This window comes from Neolamprologus brichardi, chromosome 7 (assembly GCF_056152115.1).
Source record: "Neolamprologus brichardi isolate AB-2024 chromosome 7, ASM5615211v1, whole genome shotgun sequence".
In the NCBI taxonomy this organism is placed as follows: domain Eukaryota; kingdom Metazoa; phylum Chordata; class Actinopteri; order Cichliformes; family Cichlidae; genus Neolamprologus; species Neolamprologus brichardi.
In genome coordinates, this window is record NC_142110.1 from 41,877,128 (window position 1) to 41,903,791 (window position 26,664).

Sequence of the window (26,664 nt, forward strand, 5' to 3'; positions counted from 1 at the left end):
ACCACCAGTTGCTAGGGAAAAATGAGTATTTATTGACTGGTTACTAGTGTTAGGGTGCCTGGGTCATCGGCCCAGTGTTTTGCAGTTTTGGTTCTTTGATTTTATTCATTTCATTATATTATGGGTTATAGGTTTATTCTTAGTTTAGGTTTTCTATGTGGGTTTGATAGAGTTTTAGTGTTCTGGTTTTCTGTCTGTGATCCATAGTTGCTGTATCCCCATGTCAAGTCTGCGTGTCTGTGTTATGTTTCCTGTTTTACTTTGAAGGCCCAGGTCTTATGTTAATGTGTCTGGTTTGGCTTCCTTTGTCTCGTTAGGCCTGAGTTGCCCCAGCTGTGTTTCCCTCCTGTTTCCCATTCCCTGATTGCTCCCTCTGTGTATTTAAGCCTTGTGTTTCTCTGTGTCCGTGTCGCGATCATGCTGCGTGTTCTGGCTCCATGCCTGCGTTTATTCTTTGTATTTTGAAGTTTGTTACTTTGAGTTCGGCATTAAAGCTGTTGTTTTGAGTTTACGTTGTCTCCGGAGTGTGGACTTTGGGTCCTTTTCCTGCCTGCACACAGCCGTTTCATAACAACTAGTGATTGCTGGAGGTTGCTGGTAATGCCAAACGATAAGGTGATAGCTCCATTCATTTAGAGCTAGAGACAGATCACTGATCCACTGGCAACTATCGGCTGCAAGGAAAAAATGCAAATTTTTTATTGTTAAATCCTAGATGTATGAAAGCCACCACCATGAACCAGGTTTTAGACCACATACTTTTCATTTCATGCTCTTTTCAACTAGCAATAGCCAGCAGCCTCTTTCAACCTGTTGCCAAGGGAATACACAACCAGTCTCTAGCCCTGTATGAGTGGGACCTAAACATTAAGGTAGACAAATACAGAATAAGGAACCACAACCAAAATTTTGGGCAGGTGTATTATTCAAATCCAGAAAACTCAGAGGTTGAAGAAGCTGTTTGTGTACTTTCTGTTTTAATACAGTGGCACCCTTGCCAAGGTCAGTATTTGCTGCATCACCAAAACTCGGGATTAATCACAGTACTGTTTTTGCAACACAAGCATGCACTGGTCGTATTAAGCTTGGTTATTTATGAGCTCAGTCATGTGACCTCTTCTGTAACGTCCAGCCTCAGCACCTTCAGTAACATCTTGTTTTCTTTCCATTTCTATCAATCATTCATGATTATCCTCCCTAGCACCTTTTTCCTTTCTTCCTTCTTTATTTCCCTTCTCCCTGCTCTACAAACCACTCTTCTACTTACTTTGTTTTTGTCCTCATTTTTCCTCCATTCTCCTCTTGTTCTAGTTTTTAATAATTCATCTTATGCTCTACTCCCCTCCCCCCTCAGGGTTACAGCTCCCACTGTCACAGGCCAAGACCATTAATCAATCCCTTCTCTCACTTGTGCTCTACCTCTACCTCTCTCAGGCTCTTAACCTTCCTTTTCTACCCCACTTTTTTGCTTGCAACATCCTTCATACTTTTCACGTCTCATGCCCCTGTCCCTGATTTATGTTTTTATGGTCTTATCTGCTTCCACTTGTCATCCTCTCCCTCCTCTATTCTCTTTGATCTGTTCAGCCAACCTCTCCTCCTCCTAAACAACATGGTAGTTCTTTTTATGGCATCTTTTTCTTTTTTGGCAGATGTGTAACATCTCTCTCACTTGTGCCTTTGCTTATGTAAGGAACGAACCTCAAATCTACGCCTCATTTAGCATGTCAGCAAGTGACTGCGCACTGGTGTAATAATGTAGAACAAGTATTATGAAAATATAAAAAAGAACAAATCTGCAAAGTTACAAGAATGTCATCTAGAAAATGCCAAACAATGATTAAACCTTCATTTTTCTCTCTTTCTGTTAATCACCGCCCACCTTTTCCTTGGCTCTTCTTCATTTTTATAACTTCCTTTTCCTCTTTCATTCCCTTCTCCTCTTTTCCCAACAATAATGATTAAGTTCAAATTTTCTACTACACACTCAAAAACTCCTGTCAGCACAATCTATTATCAAGTATCTCTCTATCTCTGACACACACTCTCTGTTGTCATATCTAGTACAACTTATCTTACATCATACAATCTGAAGAAGTCCTTTCTCTACTGCCGATAATGCACTAGCACAGCCACACACACACAAGCCTCCAGCACTTACAGACACAGAGTCTATTACCATGCCTGCAGGAGGAGTGGTCACTTGTTTCCTTCCTGCTGACGGTCACTTCTGGAGTTGCCGGGCACGTGGTGGGGTGCAGAAGCAAGGTTACCGGTCAGGATGTTGATGCCACGTTGCTTCCGCTCCTCATGTGCTCTTCTTCTTTAACTCTGGCTGCCACTCTACAATAGGGAAGTTCTGATAGATGGAGAAAAAAAAGAAGGAGAAAAGGATGAAAGTTTGATCACAAGAGGATGTGTGACAGATGAATTGCAACACCATTTCTTCTCAGACACAAAATAAAAACAATCAAAAAACAGATTAATTATGACTGCATGCTTACCACACATACTCGCATCTGCAACCTACATCTGTCTAAGCCAGCTGAACTCACTTGCACTCACTCGCTCTCTGTCTCTCACTCACATGTACACAATCCTGTCAGCAGGAGTGCAAGGTCTGTCCTTGTGTAAAAGATCTGACAGATTGGCTGATTGGCGGAGCTAGGCATGTGGACACAAACACAGTGACACGCACGCACAGGCCTTCATTCATTTTTCATCAGCTGGCTGGAGTCCGAGGGTGGGAGATGTATTACAAACATGTGCTTGTTTTCATACGCTGGTTACACGCATCACACGCTCTCCTTGATTCATACATGTATGCAAACCAGTCGACACTTCTATAAGATGCTCTTTATTGTCTTTATCTGTAAAAAGACATGGCTGTATTGTGTCACTAGATTCAGCGTATAAGCGAATACGATGCCAAAACTGTGTGAAAAATCACTTTAGGGCTTCTGCTTTATCCTAAAGTAGTGAGTTTCAGTTCACTGCAGGTTTAAAAACAAAGAGGGAGAAACTTTTTTTAAAAAAAAGAAGCGGTTGACAAAACTCAGAAGTGGACCTAAAAATCTATTTAAATTTATACAGTGTTTAGGGCTTGGTGAAGCAGGTTGTTATGTTGCAGAGCGTGCCTTCCAAAAACTGTGACAGTAATGATTCTTCTAACCTTATCTCTTCCTGGCTTTTAATACCTTCAGAGAAATAAAAACAGAAGTGACTGTAAAGAAATACTGAAAAGAAAATACGTAGAGAACCTGCAGAAACTCAGAACATACAAGAACAAACAAATGACAAATGATTCAATAGCTGCTCAATAGCTGACCTTTATGGTTTTCTAAAGCTTTTATAATCACTTCATGACTATAAAAAGTAAATCAAAGCGACTACTACCTTAGCTCATCTTATGGCTCAGACTAAATATCCCGTGTTTCTATGAAAACGCAGGCCAGTTTTATCAGCATGGAGCAAGCTGAGGTGAACAGATACACAACGTTCCTATTCACAAAATGAAATGTCAACAGTATCACTAGTGACAGTACACAGGCGCATCTGGCCACACTCAACCCAAAGCAATGACATTTACAGAGCTGTGCATGTCTGAATGTGCTCACACAAACTGGCTGCTCAAAGCCCTACCAGAGTCAGGGGGCTTAAGTTCATGCCGGTGCGGGACAGTCCACCTCTATTCCTTCACTACATTTTTTATATGAATACAAAAACAAAAATGCTGCTAACAAGATCTTTGTTATGACTTACACAACACAGAACAAACAGCACTTGAAAATAAGAAAAATAAAACAGTAAAAAAATAACGGGTTGCAGCTGCAACGCTTGCAGTTTATCTTCAAATAAAATGCTTACATTTTTTCCCCAAAATGTTGACAGATGTTAGAATTAAATACATAATTAAATACACATACACTTTATACACACAATAAAGTAAAACTGACTTCTGATCTATATGGAAAACAATGCACTAGGATACAAACCAAGACAAAATGAAATCAGCTGATATTATCAGTCGATACTGACCTATTACGTATATTTGAGAAATGATATCAAGGTCTTCCTATTGCAATATGAAAGCCTTTTTGTTTTTCATTGAGATAGTGTAATAAACAAAAAATTCTTGTCGTAATTTGGAAAAAGTGTGCAGAGTGTCTTCATTGTTGAAAATACTACTCTGAAGCACATGGAGCAGACAGGTAGACACTAAAGGCACCAAAGGGTTCTAGTTGGGTGAAGTCAGGGGGCAGAGAGCATAAACACACTAGTTATTTTTCAATCCCTCCTGGCTTAGACCTGCTGGGGGATTAAACTGTGGTGATGTTGTAGCCTCTGAGAAAAGTGAGTGAGACCCACGAAGAATGAGAACAAGAGAGGAGAAAAAGAGAAAAGAGTACAAGATGCAGTGAACGGCTTGAGAAAAATGACAGAATTGGAATTGGCCGTGTATAGGAGCATGTAGAACAGAGAGAATGGCTAAAAGGAGGAAAGTGGTAAACTATGGGACAAGTATAAAGTGGTGCAAGATGACAGGGGAATCGGATAAACAACAACTCCAGATATTGAGCTGGCCCCTCAGGCGAACAGACTCCACCAGAAGCAGCAGCTCATTTTCTCTCCAGCTTTCCCTCTCTGAGCCACTGGCCGCTGGCCTAACTATTACCTCTTCAATACACCTGGCAGCAGCTGCAGCAGCAGCGCCTGTGTCTGCACACTTGTGTTTTGCCAGTTAACTTACAGCCAGTGCTAGTCGCTGGAGGGAGCGAGGGAGATGAGTCTTCTTCCAACATGCCTTGGCCACTTAGGACTGTATGCACATGATAATAGAGCAAACAAACACATGAAAATAGAATCACCCTGCCAAGAAGCTTAATAACAAAGTGCCAGTCCCCATTTGATTCTCATTACCAGAACAATTCCGTAATAAACAACCCCATCAATCCCCTCTCTTTTACTTCTCTCTCATGGCAGTTTCCTTCTCATTTTTCTTTAATTAAAATCAAGTGTACAGTGATAGAAACACAGTATGATAAATAATCTAAAATATAATCTAAACCTAATATTAAAGAAGACTGAAAATGCTTGAAAAGGGACTGATACTTTCCTTTAACAACATGTTGTCTGCTGTGTGCACAACCTCCTCTGTCTTCCACTGGGAGCTAGGGTGTCTAAGTAGACCAGGTTTTCACATGAATGGCTGTGTGCTGCCTGGACAAACTATATCCGCCTGTTTGTTTATAAAGTCTCCTGTGGTGCTGGACTCACACTGACCCATTATTACATTTTTCCTCTGCATCCACCCTCCATCTCTTTTTGTACACCCCTGCCCCCACTTGCTTCATCTTCCCTCTTATTCACACCATGCTGGTGGGTCATTAACACGTGATTGTGTGTTACTCTCCTGAGAAGGGCGGTGGGGTTGGGGACTGGCAGGGGCTTTACCTCATTAATGCTGGCTAGCAGTGGCTCATGGACATTAGCATGTGCACACACAGACATGGATATATCTGCAAATGGCGCACACACACACATACACAGGCATACTTGCAGAAATGATCTCAGTTTCATTCCATTTACTGAATATATTCATCCCAGAAGTTTATGCATAGGGGAAAACACACCTGTAATATGCCCTTCCTTCTCCAAGAGTTTGTGACTACATCCATACAGAGAAGAAAGGAATAATGCAGAGGATAAGAAACAATGGACGAGGACAGACAGAAAAATGAAGGCAAAATAGCAGGGAGATTGGGAATTAGCTGAGATGGCTCTGAGTAGCAATTTACACCTTTCTCATCTGATAACCATCGAATGTGATGAACGGTGGAATAGTCAGACTGAAGGGAGGGAGACGATTGACAAAAGACAGAGTGTGCTAATTAGCGTTGGCAGAGCTAATTTTCACAATGTATTCCCTTTCAGAGTTTAGTTTTTGTTTAGTATTTGCAATCAGATGAGAAGACCTTTAGGGCATTCTCTTCTAATATAAAATATGTTAATATTGTGTCCAATTATATCCAACTTTGATATTTGATATTTCTGGCATTTTTAACAATATTGGTCCAACGAGCTCTACGGGAGGACAACGATCAGCTAATCTGTGATAGGGACAGGATCAATGCAATTTTCAAGCTGTTCTCTAGCATCATCTAGCTCTGTGACCAAAGACAGAGATATTTTAAACATCCAGTGTTTTGGGGACACGCATGTCGTGGTAACTATTCAACATATAGAGAAACCCACACCACTATTTTTACTTCACTCTGCTCTAATTCTTAGAAACCAGCCAAACCAGTTAGTGGGGGGTTTTAGCCATCAATGTCGACCTAAAATGATGTTAACATCAGGCAGATAAGTGGGTCTCTAGTGATTATTTAGGGGAATTTGAATGATCTCCCCCATGGAAATCAGTTAAAGTGGAGCTAATGTGACACTGATGATGGAAACTGAGTGGAACCAGCTGACAATTCTGTCTGATATCAGAGTAGATATTAGCATATATTACAAAACAAACAAATTGTTGTCAACAAATATTTTGAAATGAGAAAAGTGCATTTTGTTTATGTTGAGACAGTTGCAGAGAACTCCTAGATTACTGATTTGACATGAAAAACATGCAACTATAAGTAAAGAAGTTGTGGTGTCTTGTGCAGTATTAGTAAAAAGAAAGTATGCCCACGTTCAATTTCAAGATTTTACATATCAAGGCATGAACAAAAAATCACCTATTTCTTGAAATCAGTTAAATAGAACCTCAAATGTACAACAGATGAAATATTAAACCCTGTCAATATTTATTTAACAGAAATAGAAAAGCTGCAGAAGCAGTATATACTGTAGCTAACTATAGCTCATGATTCAATAGCTTGTAGAACTACATCTAGCAGCATTAACTTGAATTAAAATAAAGTAATCATATTTTGTATGACTATATGATTAGGGATGGGAATGTAACGCGTAGTCTATTTAATGTTTTGTGTAATATGTGTAATACATTATAACGACCCCAACACTAATCACAACAAAAAGTTCAGAAATACCTCTAACATGAACAAATAATAGGAATATCTAAGATATACTGCTTAGCGATGTTGGTGACACTCAAAGACGGGCCAGTGAGAGCCCAATGAGAATCCATAACAGAACGAATAAGGAATCAAATCAATAAATGATATCAATAATTGGACTGGAAACGCTGAATTCTTATCACTTCCCATCCCTATATATCAGTCTCTCACATTGTTTTGAGTGCATGACTTTAACATTTACCATGCTAACTGAGATCTGTAGAGTCTGAGATGTAGCTCTTAGGTTTTTTTCAATTTCTCTGAGCATCGCATGATCTGAATTTGGGGTGTCTTGAATTTTTTGTTTTTGTAAATAATCTTTGTCACTGTAGAACGGTGGACATCAAACTGTTTGGAAATGATCTCACAACACTTCCCAGATTGATGGGTAGCAACTTTTTAAAAATCACTCCTGATGACCTTTATCCTTGACACACACTTGAATGCTTCAGATCAGCAAACTGACAAAAAATCTGCTTTTAAAGAGGTGCTCACACTTGCTGATGATCAATTAATCAAGTGCATCTGATTATCAGATTGCTAACTTGAATTGACGGTTTTGAGATTAATCTATGCACTTGTGAGATAAAAGATGCTGCACGGCATGAGAAAAAGCTAAAACTTAATGTAGGAAGATTGCTGTTGCTTGTCATACCCTTTTTTCTAAACAAACACATAAACTCCAGTAAGGCAGACCTGCAATCAGGCTAATCTCTTCAGGAAAATGAGCAGGTATAAATAAGAATGTTGTTTCTGGAAGCTAAGACTATGTTGTAAGTTGTTAAACTGTTGATTTTTCTCTCCCATAACTATTTGCAAGGCGTAGTATTTTAGGTCTCATGAATACTTTCCTCACCAACACAGTTTCCCACATATCTCCTTTAAATAAAACAGGTACACAGGCACTCAAACACCTGAAAGGCTGCTCGGGTACCTGAATAGCCAGTGTGTTATATCATTATTGATGTGTGGATATCTCGAGGGTGACTGGTGCCATAATGTTTGCATCTGGGAAAACATCTGCAAATGCGTGTGTTAATTAGTTAGACAAACATGCCACACAGAAACCAGCACACAAAAATAGCGCAAGACGTGGGTCCAGGCGGTGCATAATATTCAGAATAAATTCAGAATCATGCACCAAAGCCATGTCTCTAAGCACCTTTGTTGAGATGAAGCATGCACAGTGTAAATAGGTGCTAGCTCACTGAGACGTCTGTTTACTCAGTCTATTTCTCGACTGCAGTGAGACAGCAGGGCAGATAGATCCAGACACAAATGGACAGACAGAAACACAGAAAGCGTTACAGTGAGATGCACATGGACAGCTGTGGTAGAGAAGAGGGAAGGGGGTTTTTGACAGCAAAGGAGATAACATAGAGAAGCGGTGGCATGCTCAAAGGAGACACTAATGAGTGTGTTGTCTTTCTAAAAACATAAAAATGCACATCTGAATTTTGATGTCCTTTTTTTCAATTTATGTTCCACCTCCAACCTTAGCATCTAATTTCTTGAATAAATTATTTTGATTCCCCAAGTTCATTGGATTACTTCTTATCTTTATTCTCTCGAGAAAGCATCTTTAATACCTTCATATCTCATACAGCAGATTAGACTATAGAATGACTATAAGTTGATTCTTCAAATATGCTGACCGAAATCGAAGTAGTAACTCAAATATAATCAGGCCTGTATAGGTCAGAGCTGAGGGCCTTATTTTACTGCTACAATAAAAACTCTGTGAACAAAGATTTGTTGATCGCTGTGATTGTTGACTTTTAAAGTACAGAATGGTAAGGACAACCTGCCAGGTGTATGGTTTTATTAAAGTCATCAAGGCAAACAACCACTGGAAGCATTATGAATATGTCAACAAAGCATGATGCTTAGACAAAGACTAAATAGCTCAAGTAAACAGCATTCAGCCTCAGGCTATAGGAGATTCTCCTTCACATAATGAACTATGAGTTTCCTTCTATAAACACTCGATGATTTCTTTCTCAGACAAGACGTTGCATTTTGTGCTGTGTGCATTTAAAAAGAAGAGATGAAGAAAAAGACAGCGACAGAAACCTGGATGCAAAAACTGTCACACTTCAGGAAAATTAATGAGTCTTTGATATACCAAAAAAAACACATACATGGGATGAAAGACACTTAAAAGGAAACCCTCTTTATTTAGGCCCATTGTCTTCATTATGACTGGAGAAGGTTTATTGGTGCTACTGTGGAGGCTACGATCATCGTGCTCTGCAGACATGTCAACTGGTTGCTTTTGCGTTTTCTTTTTTACCATCTATCAGTGGGAGAAACAACCTTCAACCACTCATTAACATTGCACAGTCTGTCCGCTAGACAGATAATCAAGACTTTCTTCACTGACAGGTCATTTGTGCTGCTGTTGTTTTCACCTTGTGTGTGTGTATGTGTGTGACTTTGTCATCATAGCAAAATGTGGTTCTGGTGAATGTTGGGGTTATTACTCCAAATGCTAATCTATTAGATAGATCTATTAGATTTTGAAAAAAAAAAAAACAACAGCAATGGTTTTCTTACTAATTTACTCCCCTAAAGAAATGAGTTAATTGCACTACTAGTTACAGACTTTTTCATTAGGATGCACTTGGACTGAGATGCACTGTCACAGGAAAGAACATGTCCACAAACTGGCACAGTTGACACATACTTCCCTTTAGTTATTTAGCCAACAGAAAAGCTTATGAAAGCTAGATTTTATTGTAAAAACAGTTATGCTATGAGACTCACTGCTCATCACTGCTTTTATTAGCAGCTGCTCGGCTACAGTCATACACATCCCAGTGGGTCTGGGGTTTGTCGCTACTAGCTTTTTTTTTTATCTTTGAGTCTATGTTTTGTTAGGAGGAGTGGATTGTCGTTTCTGGCAGCTGTGTTCTTGACCTTTTGTGTAATAACAATTAATGTATACATCCACTCCTTAATAATTATAGCTCTGCTATTATTGAAGTGTTGGAGGAAAAGGGCATGTTTTGATTCTTTTTCTATCTGTTAATTGTACAGATAATTTAATAAATTATGTAATCTCAGTAATGACACAACTGTTTATGCGATTAGTGAATTTAGCACTGTGTTATATTACTGTTTTGCAGAAACTGTAATATGATTATAGTAATCCATTAAATTGGAACTGCTGGGGACACTTGCTGTACTAGGAAATAACATATAATACTTTTATATGTACTTTTGGCAGGTGTTGTGTCTGTGATTGGACACATTCTGTAACACCCCAGGCGGTCACTATTGTCTTTTGACTTTTTTTTTTCTTGTCAATTCCATTCAAATCACACTGCTAACTTTGGGAACTTCACATTGAGTGTAATTAAGAGTCATGCCAACTGCAAATTGCAGCATGGAAACAGTGCCAAGGAGGAACCCATTAATACTATGACCCTCAATCCAGTCACCAAAATGGAGAGCACTGTACAGTGCACAGTATTTTATTAAGATTAGTTTTACACCTGAGAATCATTGTGCCACAGCTACTTTCAACTAGACTCTTATCAAATGTTTGGTGGGTGTTGGTTTTATACTTCCATCGAATTGTTATGGTACAACCTATTTTCCAAGGAAATTAATTTGTAGACTAAACCTTTAATTGTTTTATTTGATTTTAATGAAAAGAGTTTTAACATTTGTATTTTCAGAAATGGCAGACTAGCAAACATATTGAGGTAAATGTTTATTGACATGTTTTAGAACAACCCATGTTGTAAGTCAGGGGTCCCCAATCCCAGTCCACGAGGGCCAGTGTCCCTGCAGGTTTTAGATGTGTCCTTGATCCATCACAGCTGATTTAAATGGATAAATTACCTTCTAAATTTATTACCTTCTTGGAGTTCTCCAGAGGCCTGGTAATGAACTAATCATTTGATTCAGGTGTGTTGACCCAGGGACAATCTAAAAGAGATCTAAAACCTGCAGGGACACTGGCCCTCATGGACCGGGATTGGGGACCCCTGTTGTAAGTCATCTGAATGACACATTTACTAGACACACAAAGCACACATACAAATAGTCATGGATACACAAACAATTACTTCACCTACTAACTCGCCTGATTTGCTGAATTCCCTGCTCATTTCACCTGATCTGTTCATTTTACTCGAGCTTTTCTTCTCCTCTTCTATTTTGGCTGCTGTTTCTCTTCAGTTCTTTTTCAGTCTCAGTCTCAGTATTCTTGGTATATTTAGTATCCTCACATGCAGCCTATACTGGTTCATGTTTATTTAGTATGTCTTTCAAGATCATTATTAATACTTGCACAATATGAAATTAATATTATATCCAGAAAATCAATTTAGTACCAGAAACAATTTTAAAATGTGATGCATGTGATCTTTTTTTAATTGCGCAATATAAATTGGTGTTTTCATTGCTAATTATTCATCCTGCTGATATGATGACTAAAATGTGCAGATGCTAATATCACCGTTTAACAGTTCAGTTATTAACCATTTGTAACTAATTCCACCTGAGAAGTTATTAAAGACCAAAACAAACCATACCTAAAGTATTCTCTTTTGCAAGGACCTTGCAAAAGAGAATTGAAAGAGACAGATAATTTATGATACATCACTTTATTGACTAAAATTGATCTTTCAATTTGCAGAATAAACAAGACAAGGCAAGGTCAAACTTTTTGAACCCATTAATTGATTTCTAAGGCCACATATGACCCTTTAGTTACCATTTTGATTCCTTCACCCCTTATTATTGGGTGATGACTTTCTTGCGATCTGAAATTGTAGGCTGCAAAAATATGCATTTACTGTTTCTCTTGAAGAATGATAGTGTTCAGTTACCCTACAGGGAACTATAAATGACTACACTGTAGTTCTTCCTTGACTGTGTCCAGGTGCAGGGCAGGATAGGTCAGAGCAAAGTGCTGATGAGATGGGAGAAAGCATAGAAAATGCTGATGTTGCCTTTGCAAGGGAAATAGATAACATTGACAGGGGAGTGTTAGTCCCCTCGGTCGATTATTAAAATGGAGAAAGCTGAACACGTATGCAGTTCCTGCTGACAGTAGGTCAGACCATCTACCTGTCTGTCTAGCAGTTTATCTCTCAATCTCTCCACATATGTGTAAAACTACAGACAGATATATTTACTGTATATCTGATACGTATAGTATGTATTTGTGTATCCACATCAACTTACTCAACTCAACTGTATGAGTACTGTCCTGCGTCAGTGTGGGGAATAAATAGACTATCACTATGCCAGAACTGAAGCATGCTGCAACCGTGTGTGTGTGATAGAGTGTGTTCTGTGTGTGTGTGTGCACACTGGTAGGCTCCTGCTGTGCTGATTTCAGCAGGAACAGATGGTCCTGCCAGGCCTCTAGTGTGAGAGGACTTGTGAATGTGCATACTGTGTGTGTGTCCTGTTGATGTTCTCCTGTGTTTTTCCACAAATAATCTGCCACACTTACACTTCCTGTCTATTTTACATATGACTACACACATACACAGACCCACTGACACTGATTGTTGCAGTGTAAGTGATATCTTCGTGGTCTTTGGCCTACTTGTCTATTCCATTAACACTTAGCAGCTTAATCCTGCTTGAAAGGATCTTCACTGCTAAGCTCATGTTTGCCAACACACAAAGCTGTCGCGCCACCCACCACTCTGCTTGTGTGTGCCTGAGCAGGTCCGTGCATGTGCGACTGGTTATAAACACACATTACTGCTGCTAAAGGGTTAAAAAAATAACGTGAAGCACTGATGTGCCCAGTAAAATATATAAATGCACCAGAAACCAATAAAAAGGCTGGGTATCGCCAACAAACAGCTTATTAGCAAAATATAAAAGATTTTTGAATCAAGGTTACATGAAACTAGAACCCACGCCCAACAACTAATGCTTTGGTGATGAAGTCAGTTAAATTCCTCGATATAGAGCACAAAAATTACATAAAATAAACCACTGTTACAAAGGAGTTGGGGGAAAAAATAGGATGAAAATGTATTATTGCTGCTATTACCACTTTGACATTCCATTAACAACTTCAATTCCAATATCTTTTAATCCTAAAGGACTTTATCATACATTCTACAACTGCACTTTATTCATGTTTACCTGGAACTACTCTGGCAAAGATCCAGGTAAGGCCAAAGCCAAAAAAATGGGTCACAGAAAGATCAAAGTGCCAAATCTACTAACCAGGGCAAATTAGCAAGATGTCGCAATTGGAAACATACGCCGGTGGGAGTGGAAAGTTCTCTAGCTAATCTACTAGCAATGCGCTAATTCACAAAATCACATGCAGCCACTTCATTTCAGTAATAACACAATGCACCAAGCAACACTGCAAAATACCATGTAAAAAACATATTTTAGATGGTATCTTACAATGTAAGAGTAGGTTTCATGTTTCCTGTTTCCCTATGAACCCAGTTGGGCATTTCATATCAATGTGAGGCAGCTGAAGGAGAATGAACACATGTTTGATATAAGGCCAGACTCTATACTGCACAAGGTAGGGTGAGAGAAACGTTCTCTGGATAAATCTGACACCTCAGAAGGGGAATTTATCCCAAGAAAGACTACTTCATTATAGACTATTCCTCTTAAAATCTGTGTTAGTTGAGTTGTATGATGTGCAGAAAAACATCAAATATTGTTAACTTCAGAATCCTAAACCATCCTTAAGGTAATCAAGTTAAAGTTACTGTGCCAAGTGTGGAAAAATGCATGCTCTGCACTTGTTTTTTTTCTTTATGTGATGTGAGGCTGTAGGTATTAAAATTTCAGATTATCTTAAAATGTTGAATTATTGAGATGAAATTTGGAGATAAAAATTACATTTTGAGATAACCCGATCAAAAAAAAGCTTCCGTACTTTCATAATAAAGAAGCAAAATCCTTGAAAGAGTTTTGGTGAGATGCTGATGCTCTTGTGTTCTTGGCATTGTCATTATGGATCAATTTATGTTTAGAAATGTGTCAAAAAACCTGATACTCTGTAAGCTAAAACGTAGCTTGGCTGACTGTAATAACCACTAAAAGACAGATCCTTCCATGTGCCTTGTACTGTGATTCTTCACTTCCCTCTGACACCCTACGTTAAGCTCAGTTCTCTGAGTTCTGCTCTACTTCATCAAAATACCAGTATGTTTGAACACCATAAATATGACTTGCAAAGCCCTAAACATTTGGGGTGATGAGTCAGTGAAGTGTGACAGAGCAGAGGCATAGATTTGGTATTGAACGCACAGTTTTGAGCAATCCACCGGTGCTGTTAGGTGGTCATTCTGACAACAATTTCATCTGGAATTCCAAATATATCAGCACTTCTGGCAGCAACTATCATCCCCACATCAGACACAAATATAAGCTATGGTTTTAGTGAACTACTTGCTGAAAACCTTCGTAAATGATGTTTGTGATTTACTCCAAATGTTGTGCTCTTAAAGGGAAACTCAAACACGTTGGCAATACGGCCAGGCACAAAAATGTCTGTGTCCACACCTTTCAGTCAAAAAACTGACAGTGCACATATTTAGTAAATCCTCACAATAACTTTTTTACACCAAAACAGGGTTTTTCACTGGGCTTAAATATTAAAAATGATCTGGGCAGAATCGAGGCCAGAAATGATTTAATATGTAATGTTGTTAAAGCCATCCAAATTATGAAATGCATACTACAGTCGTGAACTCATTAGAACAGCTAGGGTTATCCAGATGTGAAGTAATCCCCTAATGGTCTTCTACTGTGATACACTGGACAAACTCGAAGGCACGCGCACACACAGACACACACACACACACACGCACACACACGACCACAAAGAACTGTTAGTGATAATATGTCCACGCTCCCTCTATCGTTCCATTTTCATTAATAAAATCAGTAGTGTGGCGAGTGGAGACAGATGAGCAGATTAGCAAGATTTACTACAAAAGCTAAATCACATCCAGTATTTTCATATCCAGCAAGGATATAAAGTAACACTTCTGACAATAATAAGAGTAATAGGAGTGTGTCCTGCCATTCGTTCTCTTGCTTTTGTCATTGTTTTTCTCATTTTCACTCACAAGCTATTTCCTCTCTGTCTTGTGTTCATACTGCAGAGAAAACAGTGTCTTGAATGCAGATTGCTTTACCTTTCAGATGAAGTGACCAACTATTGATTTCAGTAAAACAACAAGCAAGAAAAAAGCACATTCATTTTTAAATAATAACAGCTACCGGAGGCCCTGTGTGAACACATATATTCCTGTTACCTAAAAAAACGGTTTGTGTATGTCTGATAGTATTCCTAAAACGTGTGCCACATTAGGGAGCTTCATTTTCTCTCCCTTCCCCCTTGCTTGTTAATCTGCACTGCTTTAGCAGCATCTGATCAGTGCCTCCATTCATTGCAGGTCAATTTGGGCTGTGTGCTCGATATGGCTGTCTCATTACACACTTCCTTCCTGTCTGTCTCTCCGACTCAGGGGAGAAGACGGTGGGACTCAGAGGCGAGAGGAAGGAACAGGAAGAGAGAGAAAGGAAAGGAAGGGTGGGACTTGATGGGGGCAGAGTGTGACCAGAAGGGAGGTTAGAAATGAGAAGATAAGACGGGGAAAAGATCGAAATATACAGAATGAGGGAAACAGAAAAGGCTTACAGAGTGTGTGTGTGCGTGTGTGTGTGTGTGTGTGTGTGTGTGTGTGTGTGTGTGTGCGTGCGTGCAAGCCACAGGGACTATTGATGAATAATTAAAAACAATTTAGCATGAATTATGATTGACCCATTTTTTTAATTATCTGATTATCTTATATCTAATCTGATGATATATCCATATAAGATTAACACTTTAAAATGAAAGGAATATTCTAGTTATTTTTAAACCCAAGTTGGATCTCTCTCATAAAGCAAGAAATCGACTCTCTAGCCTTGTGTATGTGTGTCTGATCACTGGTTTGCTTGATTAACATATGTCACAGAGTAAATAAAAAATAACAAACCTCTACTGACTTGACATTTATCGTTGCTCATGCATAACTGCATGTGTTCCTAATTTGGGCCTGATAATAATTTCAATAGTTCCTAAAAGGAAGCACAAAATCATCAAAAAGCACCAATTATATTTTGGACTTGCAAAATGGAAGCCAATCACCACCAAGTCATCGGGGGGAATTTATCTTCACTGTACTGATTAAAATAAAGAAACAGTTGACTAAGGTTACAGTATTATCATGGTCACAGTTAAGCAGAAAAAAAGAACAGGAAAGGAACAGTGCCCCCTTGGACTGAAGTTGGTATCCTGACACATCTGTACTCAAAAGTTTACTATAAAAACTAGGGATGTCAACAGGACGGACACTAACTGTACCTTTCAATACCAAAACTCTGGAAATGTGACAGCACATGATCATTTTTTAATTGCAAAGGTACCGTAGGCCCCATATTTACTGAGAAGTGCAAAACAACATTAATACTCAGATACTAATAGATATTAAAAATGATTGCAACAGTATTCATAAGAACAGTGCAGTCTTCTCCTCCTCCAACTTCACACAACTTCACAAAGCACTGCAGCAGGACAGGCAGGCACACAGCCCCTTCCCCACTAGCAGCTGAACGCGTGAACGGTAGCGCAACAAACTTGGCGTGCATCTTGAAGACTGACAGCTCAGCTTTATGAGGAATCATGAGAGGTCAATAAAGTTCCTGTTTCAACAGCATTGGCATACTGTATTAAACTGTTATTATAAATATTAACCCGGCACACACTAACGTTAACCATTTAACTATTAGCAATTATAGCTGTCCATTAAGTTATTATTAAAGCAGTATCTAGCACGGGAATGTCAAACTTATATCACAGGCCACATAGACCCCACTTTGACTTTATGTGGGCCAGACTGGTGATACTTCCCATTCTGTCAGTGTAAAAAGTTTAACTGTGCATTTAATCAATGAGATATCTTAATATAACGCAGAGATAAAGAAATGCTGATAAAGAAATGCTGTTGTAGTAAATTAAAGAAATCTGTCAGGATGACTTTGGGCTTAAATTGCAAGAAGTAATGTGGAGAATTACAGATTTATCTATAATTTAATTACTTTCGTGTAGGAAAAGCTCTAAAACTTGTGAAAATGAAGTTAAAAGTCCAAAAATAGAGTTTTTCTTCCCACATTTTCCAAAGCCTTCCAGCAAGCCAGATTGGAGTCTTTGCTGGGTCGATTCTGGCCCCTGGACGTAATATTTGACATCCCTGATCTAGCAGCTGTGACTAACAATAAAACAATAATGAATAATGTTAGTGTCGGAGCTAGGCAGCAAACATTGCCAGTCCTGGCTGTCTGTAACATTAACAGACGGTGCTAATTTTACAAGATAGCATGTTTTTTTACGTGTGCGCCTAAAAAAAACCCTTGAAGGTGAGAAAAGTCTAACAGCACTATACTGAAAGAGTGGCAGCCGAACTTAACAACTCTAGTTCATCAACACCACAAATACGGTTCTAAATCACCAGAAGCACTGGAAATAAACAGGGCTATATGTGAATACATTTGCATGCCTCTTGATTTTGTTGTTTTTTGTCGCAAAAATGGTATCAAGATGCGAGTATTTTCCTGGGTGTCGGTATTAAGTTTGAAACTGTAGTATTGTGACAACTCTGACTTCCTTCTTTCCTTCTGTCATGGCTACTTTTGCTGCTAGAGGGCTTTGTCACTTGAACTTAAATGCTGCTGCTGTTTTACAATTTATAAGGTTAGAAGACTGACATCCAACAGGTGAAGGTGTTTATCTGTCCAATGCGCTTTGGTTGAGAAAAGAGCCTTTTTCTCAAGCAGACTCTTGTGCAAGTATTTCACAGCCAAATGTCCAGCCACCACGGTCAAGGTCGCTAACAAGAAGGAAAGCAGGCAGCAGAGAAAACCATCCTCACGCTCTGTCTGTTGGTTTTTTTTAACAACTTCTTGGTCAAATGAATTAAAACAACATGTGACTAAAAATCTGCATCTTCTCTGCTTTTAGATTCTGACCTGCTCATCTGTGTGCAAGTGTGCGCATGCGGGGAAAGCATTAAACTGCACCAAGGCATTAGACAAAGGAAGGAAAGAGAGTGAGAAAGCGATTCAGGCTCAACTTTTCCCATTGGGATTGCTCACCATGGCTACGGAAGCATTTTCAGCTGTATGTATTACATAAGGAAGTGTGAACAAGACACACGTAGACAAGGAGTGAATGAATGATAACATGGCGGCAATGAGATACTATCATGAGCTACTCAAATGAACCTATGTAATGTTGCTAGGAAGAATCAGACTATATGCAAATTACACTGCAGTAAATATTATTTAAATCAGACTCTCAAATATGGGATAAATAAATGATTTCTAATCTTTTTTTGAGCAAACATTGCAGATAAAGTTGCAAATCTCATGTTCCATATATAGGACTGCAGCTACTTATCCACAAGATACATGATCCCCTACAGAAAACACGCAAGGCGGCAGGAAAAAGCGGTGACCCAATACAAATGGAAAACAGAGAGCGAGAACAAACAGCAACAAGAGTCTATCACATCTCATCTTACAAGCAGACAATCAGACCCCATCCATATTTTAAGAGCTATGGAAAACTGTAACAATGGGCTGTCATGATCCAAGATTAGTGGAGGGCAGTTTTAATGAGGGGGAGGGCACAGAGGCATCGTGTTTCCATGCTGGCAGCCAAACTCCAGTATCTACTGAGGGCAATTTGTCAGAATTCGGTAACAAACCATCAGAAACAGTAATTGAACTTCAGCAATAAATCCAATTTTGTAAAGCGTCATATTATGAAACCAAGCAAATTCAACAGTAACTCAGTTACTGATCATCATCACAACATTTTATATTACTGTTGACTACAAATGACAACTTTTGGTTGTATCAGCAGTTTGCTGATCATTTACTATCTTTTCCTGAAAGAGAAGTAAATGGGCAAAAGGTTGGCTCGATACAAAACAACTGTCTCAGTTTTTCCTCTGCAATAGGTTTGTCGACATTTGCATAAAGCCATATAGCCAATGTTAGTGATGATGAATTATTCATGGAGTATAAAGGAAAGAGACTTTTACAGTGTGGTCCTGCTTGACAGTTGTGTTATGGACCCACCAAATGTTTGTGTGTGTGTGTCGGTGCGTTTGTGTGCAAGGGTGTTGAGTTAGAGTCAGTGAGAGAGAGTCTAAGAGAGAGAGAAAGAGAGAGAGTGATGTGCTCTGCTACACTCACCGGCAAAGTCACTGCTTTCTCAAGGACACTGCGGCTAAGGGGCAAGAAAGAAAGAAAGAAAGAAGGGATGGCAAAGAAGAACAAGCCAGCATAGGAGAAAGACCCTTGGTAAAAGACTGAGAAAGATTAAGAAAGAAGTAGAGACTAAACTCTCTGCCTTGTGGTATACCTCTGCCAACCAGTGAAACTGCAGTTTACGTTTACTCATATAATATATGTATTCAGATAACCGTGGTCTTCACCTTTGACCAGCAGATTAGGTTTACTGTTTATGCGCAAACAGAATACAATTTCATCTACATGTTCCTGAGATATTGCTTTCAGCAAGATGTTACAAGGTCATAGTGACATTGATGTTTACATTAAAAAAGCAAAAACAAAGAAAATAACAAACAAATGATTTTTTACCCCTTTAAGCAAAAAAACAAACAAAAAAACAGTGTGCCAAATTTTTGAAAATCCTCAAGAAAATTCTATTGAACATGCTGCTATATTGACCTTGAGCCTGACTTGTGACAGCTGTGGAGAACATGACTATCCACAGCTATCCTTGATGCTGAGATATAAAATGGGAAAAAAAAGACTGAATGTTGTAAGCAGCAGGCTAAAAAAAGTCTAAAGAAAGAAGGTCTGATTATTTGGGATGAACATGGCAGCATGCTCGATTGTCTTTGTGTATGTATAACCAATTAATTTATTGGTTATTACTGTTCATGTTTAGGTTTATTCATAACTTATTCTAAATCATCTTATAGCTTTAAACTCAAAAGCGAAGTCCAATATAACGACCGATATTTTTATTCACATGAATACAGATATTCATGAGAATAATTCATGATATACAGATAAACATGTGTTACGTTTAGTTTTTTAAAGAATCTTTACCAAGATAATATTACAATGCAGTTTAAAAATAATCTTGTTTTATTGTCATAACAAGTCGTGAATTAATTGTTTACACTCCACGCCTGCTTACATCAGCTGGTCGTGGTGTCTTTTTCGACAGGGAAGTTGCAGAGTGTGGACAAACTATGCAACATCTACACTTATAACATGGTCAAAGGGTCTTTCTCCTATCTTGTCTTTACTTTTTAAATTTTCATTTAATGGCTATTATAAATGTTGATAAGAAGATATTGGCAAATAGCAAATATCAGTCGATATATCAAATATATTGGGTGGGTTCTAACAGTATGTGTGGCATCTTAGTTTGGCTCAAAAATGATGTTAATTTGTGATTTAAGGACTAATGTCTGCAGCACCATTAACACAAACTAAATCTACTCACGGAACACTGACAAGCTCCCCATCTCAACATCCCAGCGAGCAAGCACACATGGTAAAGTTATGTTACTCACACTGTGAAGGAAAGCAGTCAAGCGCGTTTTTCTTTTGCCTGGTTCAGTCTCACCAGCAATCCACGAAAACCTCTATAGCAATCAATTATTTACACATAAACACACACACGCAGACCCCAAAACAGTCCCACTGAGATGATAGTGGGGAAGACCGCTGGGTGAACTGCATAAAAGCTACTTTACATACATAAGTAGGCAGTTTACCAAAGCAGAGAGTGAACCCGGCAACCACTAGGACCACAGCCCCTGATCCACTGTGATCAGTAAATATGTCTAACTTAAATTCATTGTCAGTGTGAGACCACAATGAAAATGAAACCACAAATGAAGATGAGGCACTCATTTTTCTCAGATAATATCAGGAAAAGTTGTAATGTACAAAAACTTCTACAGACGGTTGGGAGTGTATGAGATATACACAGAGACAGAGGAGCAGATCTACAGGTATATGTATACTGTTCCAACAGGTTTGAAGGTTAAAAAGCAAACAAACAAATAAAAGAAAAGAAAAGCAGCAAATTCATATTGCTAGTAATTTTATTTTGTCAGTCAACTATGTAAACAGTTGGCCAACAAATACATCTGTCAACCCATCAATAAATTGCATTGATGAGTAAGCAGATGTTTTAACAACATAGTAGGTACACAGACTGTTAACTGGGGGAACATATTGTACAAGCTAGCAAAAATACATGTATTATAGGGAAGTGGAAAAACACATAAATGTGTGATACCCATTTATGTGTACCCATAAATCAAATTCAGAGTTGTGTGCGCGCGCGCGCGCACACACACACACACACACACACACACACACACACACACACACACACACACACACACACACACACACACACACACACGGTACAAAACCTCCAATTAAGATGTAAATCTTGAATTTGGATTCCATCTGTTCACTCACAAGCAAATTCGGCCCCTCTTTAAAACCTTTTGTATGAAGATGGGGGAACTGTTTCTATTCAGCAGATTTATGATGGAATTATTTTTGCGAATAGTTCCCAAAGCGTTGCTGAACATCTGTCTCTTTTCCTCTTTTGGACAAAAAAAATTCCCTTCTTTGATTGTTTTCTAGGTAAAATTCAGCACAAAATAAAGCTGTGTCTATATTACTTAAATATGAAACTGTCATTTCTTTTGAACAGCCTCTGATGAAAGCACTAATCTTGAGGAGGGTAACAGAAAACACGAACAGACTTAGTTTTGGCCTCAGTGGGTTCAGTGCATCAGTCTCTTTGCTACAGGGCTTGTCTTGCTTTCAGAATTACTGGTCTAAACTGTCAACACTGAGCCACCCAACTATAGCAGTAGCAACACTTTAAACTACAGTGTGAAACAGAGTTCAAGACAGCCTACAGAGATACAGTATACAGACTACTCACTCACCCTCCCTTGGCCTCCTATTGGTTTATCTGTCCACTTTTTCCCCCTGTCTGTCAGTTTGGAGTCACGGTGTTTGAGCAGGCAGGGTTCAGCACCTGAGAAGACACAAGTTTAAAGTCTGGTTACAGTCACTACAACGGCACTTAAGGGCAATGTTCTGCTTGACTTAAAGCAATCACAGGGGGAGAACGTATCATAAGACTGAGATATTTTTCACTGCAAAACTTTGAGCTTTACTTTTTCCTTTGCCTTCATCAGAAACATCAAAAAGAAAGGGGATAGGGAAAACAAAACCTTAGATAAAAAATGTAAAAAAGTATTAGAATTGTAGCAAACATTTCTAAAAAGAAACTACAGAGAAATTATTGCGTCTCTCTCTCTTTTTTTCCTCTCGTAGAAAATGAAGAAGTGCACCAACTGGCATAATCTTTGCTAACCAGAAAACTGACCCTAAAGAGGAAGTGGACTATTATTTGCTTGTGTCACTACACACAGCAAAGTGTTTGAAATGAGAACTTGCATGCAAACAGTTCGATCACATTGCACTCTATCACAGAACTATCTATGAAATGCTGTTGTTCATTCCTCTAAGACAGGGGTGTCGAACTCCAGGCCTCGAGTGCCGGTGTCCTGCAGGTTTTAGATCTCACCCTGGGTCAACACACCTGAATCAAATGATTAGTTCATTACCAGGCCTCTGGAGAACTTCAAGACATGTTGACGAGGTAATTTAGCCATTTAAATCAGCTGTGTTGGATCAAGGACACATCTAAAACCTGCAGGACACCGGCCCTTGAGGCCTGGAGTTTGACACCTGTGCTCTAAGACTATCTATTAATTTAGCTGCACAATTCATCCAACATTAGCCACTTCCCAATGATGACATAATTTACTACCTGACACATTTTTTCTTCCGTAGAGCCATCACAGCACAAAAGGTTGCTTATTTTTGTTATGATAAGCACTTACTACTTTTCACCTCGCTCTTCTACTTCTCTTACACAACTATCTTTTCATAGTCGCTGAACACTTCCTGGTCCTATTTCACAATACAACCTTGCTCTTTTCTTTTAACAAGCTTTAGTCTAGAAAGAAAATTATGAAATAGTTTTGTATTAATACTCTGATAACACATTGCTGGTTTATGTTCTGTGTTTCTGCGATGCAGTAAAAGGTATGATTGATCTGCTTTACCAGGAAAGTTGTCACCATGTCCTGAATTCGGTCCCAATCATTCCAAAATCATATCACACACCCCTACTTTAGAATTAAATAAACAAAAACGTGTTAAGGTGGCAGATGGTAAGAAGTGCAGCTGTGCTGATAGCAACAGATTGTGGAAAATTGTGCAATATTAAAATTGGGTAGTTGCCATTAAAAATTTCTAGAGTCTACAGCCTGCCCTGTTAAGCACAGTTTTATCACATTTCAAATTCACTGCAAAAACACATTAAAGAATAACTGATGAAACAACTGGAGACAGTAAATGATGGGTTTTTCATAACACAGTAAAGACCAACCACCCTTGAATGGTGGATCATGGTGGTAAAGATTTTGGTTGCACACCTTCTTTATGTGTGCACTGAAGAAATTTCTGAGTATAGGTCTGAGAAGCTATATACTGTTGTATATTACAGTCAAATCACTAACCTATGAGACACTTTGTGAAAAAAAGAAAAGAAATTGATGTTCCTGAAAAACCAGATATAACAGTCTGACAGTGGCGCACCCTCAGAAAAAAAGTAATAAGACACTATCATACAGCCAAGAAAATCAAAGCAAAACAAATGTTGAGTATTTGCTGTGTGTTCTTTCGAGAAGCAGTCACACCTTGGATAATAGAGCATAAATAAGGTGTGGCACTGGCAGGTGTAATGGATCTCATGGTTCTGCAAGACAAACTGGTTTCCAGAGATTTTGTTTGTCAGTCTATTCATTATGTTTACACGTGCATGCAAACACAGGACGCTGCAAAGACTGCACGCACACACACACACACACACACACACACACACACACACACACACACACACACACACACACACACACGTACAAACACATGCACATTTTAATGCTTTTTACTAATTGTGTTCACTAAATTGTGTACACTCACTGGCCACTTTATTTGGTACACCTGTTCAGCTGCTCATTAATGCAAATTAACAATCTAATTATCCAATCACATGGCAGCAACTCAATGCATTTGGGCATGTGCACATTATCAAGACAGCTTACCTAAGTTCAAACTGAGCATTAGAATAAGAAAGAAAGGTAATTTCTTTCACTTTGAAGGTGGCATTGTTGTTGGTGCCAGACAGGCTATCAAACCTTGACAAAGATGGGCTACAGCAGCAGAAAATCACACCAGGTGCCACTCCGGTCAGCTAAGAACTATCGCTCTGTCGTGGTGAAGAGAGAGCTGAGGCTGAAGCTACAGTAGGAATAAATAGGATTAAAATTCCAAAAATTAGACAATATGAGTGACTGGATAAGCACTAAGTCTTGATTTCTGCTATGACATTCAGATGGTGGGGTCAAAATTGTGTGCAAACAAATTAAAGCACCCTGTTTTGTGTGGTGCAGGGGATGTTTTCTTGGCACACTTTGGGCCCCTTAGTAGTAACTGTGCATTGTTTAAACCCCACCGCCTACCTGAGTATCGTTGTTGACCATATCCATACCCTTATGACCACATTGTTATAAAGGTGTTTCCAGCACCTTGTTGAATCTATGTCATATGGAATTAAAGAAATGCTGAAGGTAAAAGTGGGGCCAACCAAGTACTAACAAGGTACATCAAATAAAGTGGACGGTGAGTGTATATTTCACTTTAATGATGTTATTTTGCATGCTTTTTTCTGGGGGGGGGGGGGGGGGGGGAACTACAGTTTGGGAGGGGTTTAAGCACCTCAGGGTCTTGTTTATGAGTGACAGGAGAAGGGAGCAGGAGATCGACGACGGATTGGTGCTGCGGCTGCTGTGATTTGGACGCTGTATCAGTCCATCGTGGTAAAGAGAGAGCTGAGTGTAAAAGCGAAGCTCTCAATTTACCGGAGAGATTATATCTCTCGCCTGGCCAGGGAAGGCCTTGGTATTCCCCCCTTTAATGTAAGGCATAATCTGCTTGTCTTTTTGAAATTTTGGTTTCTGTGTGTGTGTGTGTGTGGGGGGGGGGGGGGTATCTGGAAGGTTTTATATTATTTAATTAACAAAAACTAAGCACTACTCAGCAACTTGAGCCATGTAGAGTATGCAAATATGAATCCTTGAATAGCTAAGCTAAAAGTTAATTAGGACATGTTGTTAATGCTTTCTATGAGTACACTGAGTGCAGACCAACTATTCAAAGCAGACACAGCAAAATAAGTGCACCATTATGGGGAAATTTAAAAAACAAAAAAGAAAGCATTTTATGCTAAAGATTGCCCATCATTAAGTAAGCAGTCTTTCAGTTTGATTATAATGCATTACAATTTGTGTGGCATATCCTGTGGCAATATTCTGTAGCAACTGACACATAAATTAGATCTCCCACAAAACAGAGATTTAAAGCCACACTGTAATTACAGATGTGAATATTATATCCTAAAAATATCTCTTCATATTGTTATTTTTCACAGAAAATGTGACAGATATATTGTGCAGAGGTATAGTAAAGAACGAGATTATGTTTAGAAAATCATTTTTTACACCTCTTTAGAGCTGGAAAAGTGACACAGATGTGTATTAGTTTCCTTTGTAGCAAAGCACTACTGCAGGAGTTAACTAAGACATACGGCATTGTCAGATAACAATCACCATCGACTGGCACGGCTCTTAATAGAGAGCTCGAAGGAAGAGAAAACAAACATTGTGTCGAGCATTATTTAATTTGCCAATCCTTCACATTTCATTTGCAAACCATTATTGATAGTACAAACAAGAATCTTGATGTCAAACTGAGACGCAACGGTGCAATGAAGCATAGGCCAAGACACAATTTTACGCTACAGTAGGAGGTATAGGAATTTTACTCAATTCATAAACCAAAAACCCTTAAAAAATTAGTTTGTTTTTACAGATGGCCAGAAAAAACACACAGATTTGGACTCTGAGGCCTTGCAGAAGAGTAAGGTACTTTCAACACAGCCGAGGGAAGCTGGAGACAAAGATGACCTACCTTCTACCAAACAGCAAAAAGTAAAATCCGCGTATTTTCAGAGCAACTGCCTCACATAATAAAGGAATTATAGCTAAAATCTCCACTTTTTAAGAAATGCCTACAAACATGCCTTAGTTAACAGTATAAATGTAAAGCTGCAAAGATTTCTGCTGCTTCTTGGCTTGTTGTGTACGAAATGACAACATTTAGATTAAAATTGTGGACACCAAACAGAGTGGCTCCTGCTGTGCAGGAAGCTAATGGGAATACAAATAAACAAACAGACATGTCTCCATTTACACTCCTATCAAGGTCAGGGCTGTGCTCTCTGATGCATATGCTTCATGATACTATGCAACAGAATACACCGCTACCCTCATTTTCCACACGTCTTATTAAAGAACATTGTCACCCGGGGCCTTTG

The 26,664-nt window shown here is 38.9% G+C and overlaps 1 protein-coding gene across 5 annotated transcripts in view; it reads right to left on the minus strand.

Annotated features, from left to right (window-relative positions):
* Positions 1-26,664, minus strand: part of strbp (spermatid perinuclear RNA binding protein) — an 89,005-nt gene that overhangs the window by 37,331 nt on the left and 25,010 nt on the right. For 3 of the 5 annotated variants that reach the window (XM_006795540.3, XM_006795539.3, XM_006795542.3), the window contains exons 2-3: positions 22,103-22,194; positions 2,180-2,359 (exon numbers count right to left, since the gene is read on the minus strand). In XM_006795540.3, coding sequence (XP_006795603.2) covers positions 2,180-2,182 — 3 coding nt within the window. In that variant the 5' untranslated portion in view covers positions 2,183-2,359; positions 22,103-22,194. Of the gene's footprint in view, positions 1-2,179; positions 2,360-22,098; positions 22,218-26,664 lie in introns of all 5 variants that reach the window. The other 2 variants (XM_006795541.2, XM_035909834.2) reach the window with 2 other exon arrangements.